General features: G+C 37.1%; 1 protein-coding gene across 1 annotated transcript in view; it reads right to left on the bottom strand.

Moving 5' to 3' along the window:
- Positions 1-18: 18 nt before the first annotated feature.
- BBS9 (Bardet-Biedl syndrome 9) overlaps positions 19-10649 on the bottom strand; it is a 286159-nt gene continuing 275528 nt past the window's right edge. The window contains exon 23 of the mRNA XM_059481140.1: positions 19-3710. Within this exon, the coding sequence (XP_059337123.1) occupies positions 3664-3710 (47 nt within the window). The 3' untranslated portion in view covers positions 19-3663. The remainder of the gene's footprint in view (positions 3711-10649) is intronic.

Raw genomic sequence — 10649 nt, 5'->3', positions numbered from 1 at the left:
GTGATACAGAAGCTTGGGTTCAGGAGTATGTCATATATTTTACAGCACTTTTGCAGCAGTTTGGGTTTTTTTCTTAGTAGATTATTTATGAACAGAAGATTCTGATAAGAAGGAAAGATACTTTCTCAATATGATGCATACCCAGTAATTTTTAATTTTTTTTTCCAATGCTGGAAGAACTTCACATAGAAATACAATCTCTGCTCAACAAATTTCAGTTTATGGCAGTAAATTACTCTTTATAAGCAATACAAGAATATTGAAATTTATCTCTAATTCTCTCTGTACAGTAAATGCTGAAGAAGAGAAAATAACAAGACATTATAAAGGAAAGCCCAACCCCTTGAAAGCAGAGAAATGCTGTTTTTCTGTGTCGCAGTTGAATAATAGTTGGACAGAAGAATTAATCTGGGGCTGGAAACCACAGTCTTAGTTTGAACTCAGCATTGTGCACAAAGCCCAAAAGATGAGCAGCATCCAGACATCCAGATTTTGGTCATCAGAGTAGTAATTGTTTTAATCTGTTTTTCTAAAATGCAATGGCAGAAAAACAAAATTAAAGAAAAGCCGCTGGACAATAACATTCTGAAAATAAACTTCTGAAAATAAACTTTAGAATTATTTACCTGTTTAACACAAAAATATATGCTTTATGGTAGGACTTTTTTTTAGAAAATGTATTTCAAAGTTCTAGATAATAAAAATGCCATGAATCACAGCATTATTTTCAAAATGTCACAAAATTCCTTTTAGATTTATTTCAATAAAATTGCAATTTAAAATTAATTTTAGTCTTTGAGCCACTTAACCATATGAAATCCTATTCAAATAGCTAAATGTGCAGATAGGCTGTGTATTTAAGCTGACCAGAAGAGCTGACCAGGCATTACTATAAAATCCTGTTCAGAACAGTTGGACTGGCCACCAGTGCCTCTCTCAGCCACAGAAACATCGCTGATGAGAACCAAACAGATGGTCCCCCCAAACTAGCAACGTTTCCTTACATTCCCTACACCTCTCTAGCTTCCAAACTTCCTGTAATTGGCCTGATTTTTTCCCAGCCAAAAAGAACTTCCTTAAAAATTCAAACTACATTTTAGAACTGCTAAGAATTACTTTACAATATTTCCTCTTAGGCTGCAGCATAAATGACTACATTTCAATTACTTCCTTCCTCTGAATTAGATGGGCTATTTGGCATTGGGGGAAAGTAAGTAATTTTTATTCAATCCAACTTTTAAGTTTTGATGATACTATCAAATACTGCAATTTAGCACAATATACAAAGAGGTCATACTTTACTACTATAGACAGTTCTACCTTTTTCTTCCTTTCCCCCCTCCCCTTTATTACCAGCATATTTTCTCCTTTTGGTAAAACTATCCTCATGAGACCTTATTTTGCTAAGCATGGAGCAGAAAAGGCAAATAAGAGTGCTTCTGAACATTACATCTTAAAATGACAGAAAATAACTTAAATAAGAGTGGATGATATAATTGACCTGAGTGCCTACTTGTCATTTACGCTAAAGTCCCAATGAAGCCAGGCAGCTCTGAGCACTGGGATCACTTTCAATAATGGGAATCATGACAGAGTAATATATTTCACAGAAGTCTCATAGCAGTGTACTTTCCAGATATATTATATGCCCATAATTTAGGATTCTTTGGTCCAGGATTCTACACCATTGTGGTATGGGCTTTCTGTAGTAACTGTGCTTGATTTTTTAAGATTCCCTAGTAGCCGCTGACAAGAGGACAAAAGAAGATTTGAGATCTATAGTTAACATTTAAGCCTAATAGCTACAGTAATTGATTAGTTCTCCATGGACTTTTTTGGTCACTGAGGTGTGTACAGAGACTACAGGAGATTATTTTATTGTGTAATTTTCACAGCGCAGCAGGGTACCTTGACAATGGGCTGGATACCACCCGCCTGACAAAACACCACGGGGGAGGGATCAGAGTGAAGAAAACTCAGAGAGCAGAATCACTCCATAACAAGCAGGGGGTAGGACTTTTTCGTTCCTGGGAAAGAAGCAAGATTTCTGGCCCCACAATTTGTAGATAAATCTGAGATCTCCTGGGGGACAGAGTAATTTTTGTTGGGAGTTACAGCCCACTTCAGCCCTAGAGGTATCAGAGGCCTTACCCAGTTCCTTGGCTACTGAGCTATTTAATAGCTAACATGTTGAAAAAGGCTTCTTGAAACAGTTATATTGGGTACTGAGCCAGAATAGGGCCAGAGGGTTAAGCAACAGATGCGTAAGAGCTGCAAAGCTGGTTTTGTTTTTGGGGTGGGCGGATGTAAAGAAATTGAAAGTAGACATGGAAATGATGAAGGTTGATGGCTTAAGACATTCTGAAAAATAATGTCTCCTCATTAGCCATAGATCAAGCTAGCATTGACCACAGCAACTATTACAAACTCTTTTGAAACAGCTCAAAAGTGAGTTGGAGGGGCCTTTACTACAGCTAGAACAGGAGCTGGTGAATCCCTGTTGAGGAAACCAACAGCAGTGTGGGATGTGGAGATGGCTCATGCACTTGCATCTTCCACAAACTAAACTCCAGCTATCAGTGCATTCTGTATCTGCCATCCAAGAGACTGCAACTTATATTTTGGTATGAACTAGCAACAGTTGTTCAAATGCCTGTTTATACACTTGATCCTGGTCTCAGTTATTTTCAGTTCCAAGTGTTTTTTGGTTATATCTCAACTCATGCTCAGAAATCCAGACATGAGCCTGACTCTTCCAAACTCGAGGCCAAGTTTGCCTCGGTTGTTGGGTGCTGTATTTCAGGAACCTTGCATGGGCCTGACCTTCAGAAGACAAATACTCAGAACTTTCAAAATACACAACACCCAAAGCACCCTCCAACTGGATTAATAAAAATGAAGGCACTCAGAAGTTGGTAGTTACTTTTGGAAATCTTACACATAACTAGAGCAGACTGGTTGACAAGAAAAGCAGAAATCACTGGTAACCATAAAAAGATCCATGTGTTGCCGTGCTCAAGGTACTTACAGTGTAAACTTTACTCCCATTCATAGTGGCATAGTTAATGGCAAAAGGGTTTGCCCTTTATGTCCAGTAACCATATTTTACTCTATATCTCTAGAGAGCAGGAGTCTGTATAAGCAATGAGAGAGAGGGGAAAAGAGTTGATGGATTACCAGTTTTTCTCCTGGTGGTGAATTCAACTGTCTGGAATCATGAATGTTAGTACAGGAGGAAACAAGATAATTATCTTTTGTCAAAACTATGATATAACAAATGTTAATATAATCTCAAAGGGAGGTACAGTTCAGAATATCTTTTAAAAAGACAAAACAGATCGTGAAACAAAGTTTGCTTTTAAGTATGTATAAACAGTCTTTGATCAATCAACTGAATCCTTAGAAAGGGATGATATATCACAAAACACAACAAAACACCCCTACCACAGTTGGGTAAGTGCTTAAACTTTGCTCACAGAAAGGATGATAGCAGTTGGCAGGGAGACCCAACCAAATTATTAGAGTGGAAATTTTTTGTTTTTATATAAATTAGCACAGTTCTCTCCTTCTGGAAGCTGTAATCACTACAGAGTAAATTGGATTGGTAGTGCTGCATTATAAATGCATCTGGCATAAGATAGAATTTTTTCCTGAGGGTTGTCATCAGAGTTCGTGGCTTTTTGTTTCCTCTTCTACATCCTCAGACAGACCTGTAAAGCAAAAAGGAGATATTTAAAAATTTAGTGCAGTTGGCAACTACATGCACTATATTGTTGATTCTATCAGTTTGTGAAAGTCTTGGTTAGAGCTGGAGGAAACAATTTATTACATGCAAAACACTTAGGAAAAAAAAGCTTAACTTGCAAATTCAAGTGCTCACAAGTTAAGAAATTAAAAAAAAAATAGTGCGATAAAGGCAATTTCACATCAGCTTTTCTATACCTATCATGTTCAGTAACAGTTCAAACTACAAAATCATGGACTACATTTTCACCAGAAAAAATGACACAGAACAACTGGGCACATGATCTGAGACACAGTTACTCCAATTTACTACTTGCATTTATTCTGTACCTTTTTGTGGGAAAAAATGACAATACAAGTTGCAAAACAATAGAAAATTGAATGCATACACTCATTAACAAGGATTTACTTGGATATATAGAAAGATAGATAGAAAGATGAAAGAGAGAGAGAAAGAGGGAGGAAAAGAGAAGGAAAGGAAAAGAGAAGGAAAAGAGAAGGAAAGGAAAGGAAAGGAAAGGAAAGGAAAGGAAAGGAAAGGAAAGGAAAGGAAAGGAAAGGAAAGGAAAGGAAAGGAAAGGAAAGGAAAGGAAAGGAAAGGAAAGGAAAGGAAAGGAAAGGAAAGGAAAGGAAAGGAAAGGAAAGGAAAGGAAAGGAAAGGAAAAGGGAAAGAGGAAAAAGGAAAAAGGAAAGGAAGAGACTATCAAATAGCCATACTCTTACATTGAAGGTAACTTCTGCTATAAGCCAAGAATTCTGTCACGTTCATTGTTGCTAAGATTATTATCCTATCCAAGACTGATTAATAATCTTAGCAATAATGAACCTGACAGAATTTGAAAAGGGGATAGGGACTCATAGAAAGTTGCTTCAAATATCTAGGAAGAAAGAAAACAGTGGATGATCACACAAATTTTTACACACACATACTTGAATGACTAAAATTAGAAGTTATTTCACCCAGAAGCTTCTTGCATATGCACTCTTAGTTTAGATTGAAAATTATTTAAATCCTTTTCTAATTAATTTAAGCAATCCAAAACAAATTGACACGATTTCCAAATGATATATGACAAATAATAAAATAACACACAGATTTTATGAGGTTTGTTTTGATATGCTTTTTTTCCTCCTTCTCTGAAGAAGGCTAAAAACCCTCTACATACAATGAAATGATCCAGCAGATCAGTAGAATAAAAATGTGAACATCCAATGTTCTAAACCAAAGCCACCAGTCTCCTGTCAGCCTAATTGCTTTTACAATCATGTTCACACAGAATTAGCACCAACAAACTTCATAGAATTAAATCCATGTGCTTTCATTTATATCTTTGCAATTTCACATGATCAAAACAATCTAGATTTATTTTCCAGCTTTTATTTTACACTTCCAATGTTTTTGGTGCTTGGGGATTTTAGAATTTACAGTGGTTTTCATGGGTGATGGTACTAAACTGAACAAATGTTAGCTCAAGCCTTGAGATAAAAAGACTAAAGCAGTAAAATTTTGGCAACAGCTGGAAGCCCAAAGCCCTGAGGGTCTGAGAAGTTCCCCTTACTGATGTTGCCACTTTTTTTTTAAGGACAATTAAAAGTCTCATGTTAAGAGCTGACTTGGGGCTCCAAAGGTCAGCCCTCGAGTGGCCATTCCTTTGTTCAAAGCTCTCATCACGTTGCCCACGCTGGGATGCCAAAGGGACCAGCAGCAGGTCCCGTCTTGTTTCATCAGTGATCATGGGGAAGGAGGTAGGTAGCATGATAAGGAAACTTATGGATTATAGGAAACCAAGATGAGGTACAAACATTGGGGAGGATAAAGAAATATTGCTCTAGGACCAAGAGATTAACAAATATAAGGTAGAGGGGATACTGCTTGAAATGCACCACGGAAATAACAAACTTTAACTTTTTCCACTGTGCTACTTCTGCAGAGCTTTCCTGAGCAAGTATCTGTGTTCAAGTTGTGCACTGGCAGTGAAACACTCACCATGTAGCTCCATGCAGTGTAGAAACCAGTGCAAAGCTACAGTTAACACTGTTTCCTGACTACATAGCTTTGTTGAGCTGTTTGGAGATCTGCCTAAAAAAAGTACCTGAGAATATCTTGATTTCACACCACAGTCAATGAAAATAGTGCCAGAATTATGAAACTGGCTGCTGCACACTCCTATAAAAGCTGGACACACACAAAATCTGAATGAGAAACAGAAAAAAATGAGTTTGGCTATGGTCAGCTCTTTGTACCCAAAAAGAATGGTTGCAGATTTACCAGAGACCAAGAGTTTACCAACTGTGCATTGGTGTAGCACATTTAAGCCATGACACTGCCACTGCACAGTGCCCTCAGCCTCTTGGCATTTGAGGACTGGCTGGCTACTGGACCTCTAAGAAGCACAACAAAACAGAAATTAAAGAAGGGAGGTTTACAAAAATATCTGGGGGAAAAATACCTCTCAATGAGAAAAAAAAAAACTCAATAAAAAAAAACCTCTCAAAGCTATATTATAATGCATTTTTTTCCTTTGTTAGGCTGAAAACATGGCCTGTTAAAAATTAGAGTAATTATAAACTTACCCAAAAAAATTCTTTGAGACAAAAAATAGTGCCCAGTGCCCAAGACACTGCCTTCAAAATCTGTTACTTCCCTGAAATTAACTTCTTACAAGTAACCCTTGTGTCTATTTCTACAAATTGCTGTGCCAAAGTGAACCATGAATGGTTACTTTCACGAAAAGCCATGGATCCACTAAATCTAACACATTTACTCTAATTACTGGCTGGCAGAACTGCAGTCATAGAGCAGGATTTACCCTGGTTTCACACAAGTTTGCACAACAGCCCTATAGGTTCCAGCTATAGGGAACCTGGAATACTTCTGCATGGATCAAAGAACTACTACATGAGTAAATTGGGAGAGGTGAGCTGCCAGGTGAGGCACAGATTGCAGCTATTTTTATTGTGCAACTCCAAAATGGGAGGCAATGCAGAATCAGGAAAATACTGCTTGCAATAACCAGCCTTCCCACCTCTACCCTGTATTTTTTCTGACATGTAACTTTTATTAATCATCTAAGAGAACAACATAAATGTCACATTGATCTAACTGGCACATTCTACATTGTAGCAGATGAGGTAATTAACATCAGAGAGGTTTCTCATTAGCATATTCCAACAAGCTTAGGCAGATCCTAAAAAATACCAGGTATAAATATAAATTCTGAAGATTAAGGCTTCTTTACCTCATTTCATCAGGAAAAAAAAGCTTCCTTTCATCTTCATATCCCCCATTATGAAGTTCTCTCTGTTTTTGTTTTAGAAAGTATCCAAAAATCCTATCATAATAACACTGGTCTGAGCACATACACTTAGAGAAATGTATATTGAAAGGATTATGTCTCTGTTTATTAACACAGCTACAAACTGGGAAGCTGCTTTTGGAAATGATCGTGGTAAGTTTTAACTCAGCAGTAGGCAACTCCAAGCACCTCCAAGAGCTTTTGGAGTTCAGTTTTCAAAACAGAGCCAGAATACATTATTATATTAATATCCTGATTAGTAACATGAGATGGAGGATATCTGACACCAAGAAAGTCACTTAAATCCCTCAAATGCCATGTATTTGTCAATTAGCACCCTCAAGAAAGCAGCTTCTATAAACAAAGACAGAATACTTCAATCATGTTATTCACCTCTTCAAAAGCATGACTTAATACACACATATCATTGAGTCACAGAAAGTTCATTTGTAGATCAAAATGTACTTTTGAGGCTTGAAAACAAAGTTCAAAGAAAATCAGTTACAGTGACAGAAGCACCAAAGACAGCAGAAAACCCCCAACTTTCCTGGGATTATTATTCATGCAGTTAGAAGAAAAAAAAAAGAAAAAACAAAAAACCCCAATGACACATTTAAAGGGAGAGATGATATTTGAGCATGATGGCAGTAGGGAGGAGAAAGAATCATTTTCTGTAGTCATAAATTGTTCACACTCAGCATGATGCTGTAAGGTTTAAAGATATTCAGGTTAAATAATTGGGCAATGGAAGAAACTACCCAGGGAGGTGGCTAAGTCAGGGATATGGGAAGTTTGCAGAGATAGGGCAGATGAAATCCTAGTGGGGATAGCGAAAAGGAAGATACACAGGTTTTGAATTGGATGACCTAAAGGATCTTCTCCAATCCTATCATTTATGCTGCTATGATTCATGCTGAGGAGAACATTTTGGACCCTTTTGAATTACTGGCTGAGTTTCCTGGATACTATTGTACATTAGTCTACTCTAAAGCATGCATAAAACTAAGTCAAAGTTGGCTTTGAAGTGTTTGATCTACAATATCCAATACTTCCAGTCTCTTTTTCATACAGTGACTCAGAAAAGAGCTGTTATAACAAGACAAAAGTTATTTTGAGTTCAGATTAAGTTAGAAAAGGGAGGCACCCTGTTCTTCAGCTATTCCCACCTAAAAGAGGAAAAAACCCACCCTGTCTCATGGCCTAATGGTCAGTATTGCTATTTCTAGACCTGACATAAGACAGCTTTAGAACAAACTACAGCTTTAAAATAACTGTTTTTCATAAAATTTTGGATTCAAAACTAAATGTTCCAAATGACCAATGTTAATAGCTTTTTGCTTTTTTGTTAACAAAAGATGACAGATTTTTCCCAGCACCTTTAAGTCATATTTCTGAAAATCATAATTCTTCTTTCAAGAAGGCCCATCTATTCATTATTAATAATTTTCTTTTCATTAAAAACTACTTGAGGAAATGTATACCACTTCCTTTTTCTTAGTATTTAACTTTCGTTCTGTAAACACAATCCAAAGGGCTTTTCAAAAATTGAGGAAAGCACCAGTCTTGCTTATCAAACAGACACAGTTTAGTAAGAGTGAGTGCAAACTAGATTACTGTAAAATCAACAAGCTACAAACTTTCCTGTACTGCTTTAATGGGAGAAACTGGACTTCACTGGCATTCTGTATCACTTTTAATGGGCTAATAAGCTGAGAGGGGCCCCAGCATTGCCTCCCCCAGTCACCAGTGAGTCACTGACCACTGCACACATTATTTAAAAATGCTCAGAGTTTTGTATCAGGAAGTGGAGTGATGGTAGCTGAATAAGTGGGAAGCATAGCTGACTCATTTATTAAAGAATTGTGTAAAACAAATAAATTTGGTTTTCATTTAGTGTGACTGAGAGAAAGGGCTTCATTGAGTGAACTTTGCTTTGTCCTAAGGGACTATATACATCACAGGGTGGATAATGTGAAACAACCATTTCCACCCCTGTAAATGTGCCCCCCACCAACTGCGACTAACACGACAAATCCAACCTACACGAAGGTATCCCCTGCTACGTTTCTAAATGCCACAAAATAGCAGGGGTAGGAGGGGCAGAGCTCTGACCTTGGGGAAAGAGGAGGGTCTATTCCCACAAAACTCACAAAAACCTTCCTAAAGTCTTCCTTTTGTCATTCTGACTTAATAGTGGCATGTAGTAGCCGTGTAACATAATGGAGTTAATAAGGAGGTTACAATGACAAAGGACATTTACCAAATGTCCACAGTTTTTTAATTAAGTTTTAAACAACTTACAAAGATTTTGTGCACTCATGCCTCTATGTATTAGCCGTCAGTATGGTTTCTTTAGGATTTTCTTCTGATTGGTATTTGGAAAATTCCCAAGACATATGAAATATTTCTCATATAAAGTTTGAAAACCAGGAAAAACATCCAGTGGCATCACTAAAATTTCCCAAGGTTCAAACCTGCTTCTTCCAATGACTCCAATTACATACACATGTAAATATAAATACACACATACACACATTCCACATACACAGAGTTGGAATAAACACATTCTCTAAGAACTTAGGAGCTGTCAAACCACCAAACCCAGCTTACATACATATATATTAAGGAGATCAAGATGAATGAGATACTAGTTAATTTGAAGCAATGTAGAGCTCTGTAAACAGGACTCTAGTAACAGTGTTTTAAGTTCCTCTTAGGAACAACAACAAAAAAAAAATCCAAAAATTATTACAAAGCAAACTGAGTATGCTTGTAGAATGACAACCTGTTTAAAAAACAGTCACCTATCTAAAATCATGTCAAGGATCATTATTATATGAAGCATAAGTTTGATGAAGCCAAAATTTTGGATGAAAAATACTCATTTTCTCCAAATACCTGACATCTCACAATCACCTACCAAATCCTGGACATTTTTCCCGGAAAGCTTGCAAAGGTTTAGAAAATTGATTGTTTTCACTTAGAGATGATCTCAAGAAGTCACAAATGACACATTTCAGCTGGAACTGATATTTCTTGCCAGGAAGTAAATTCTGCAAATGAGTTTGCTTTTCAGTAGCCAAACCTCCCTTCTTTCTCATTAGCTATCTGCCCTTGTCAGGGAGGTAAATTAATTCAGTGGCTTCTAAGCCAAATATGCACAATACAAATCTAAGACTTAAGTAATTATGGCCATACAAACACTGTTGCTTCAATTTATTCTTCATCATGCCTATATCTTCCCATTCACTGCAACCCACAATCCTATTAAGCTTTTCAGAAGAGTTGGGTCTTTAAGAATTTGCTTTCAGAAGAAAAAAAACACTTGGACCATGCACCTTGAGATTAAACAGACTATAATATATTAAAACCAGGGTCTTTTTTGTGTGGACATAGCTCTTGGCTTTTTCCTGGGGAGAAGCAGTGCCCTAGCAATCAGTCTTTTGCCTGCCTGATTCGTTGTGCTGTTGTGTTGACTTCCCAGACGGAGGACCAGTCAGCTGACTATTAACAAATCCTTTATCTTCCATCACCATGACAGATAGGCAAAACTCCAGGGGCAGGGTAGCTTTAGGGCAAGATTTTCCACCATTTTCATATGAATAGCAG

Source organism: Ammospiza nelsoni, chromosome 1 (genome assembly GCF_027579445.1).
Source record: "Ammospiza nelsoni isolate bAmmNel1 chromosome 1, bAmmNel1.pri, whole genome shotgun sequence".
NCBI classification, from domain to species: domain Eukaryota; kingdom Metazoa; phylum Chordata; class Aves; order Passeriformes; family Passerellidae; genus Ammospiza; species Ammospiza nelsoni.
The sequence above is the reverse complement of the archived record's forward strand: the minus strand, read 5'-3'. Positions and strand labels throughout refer to the sequence as shown.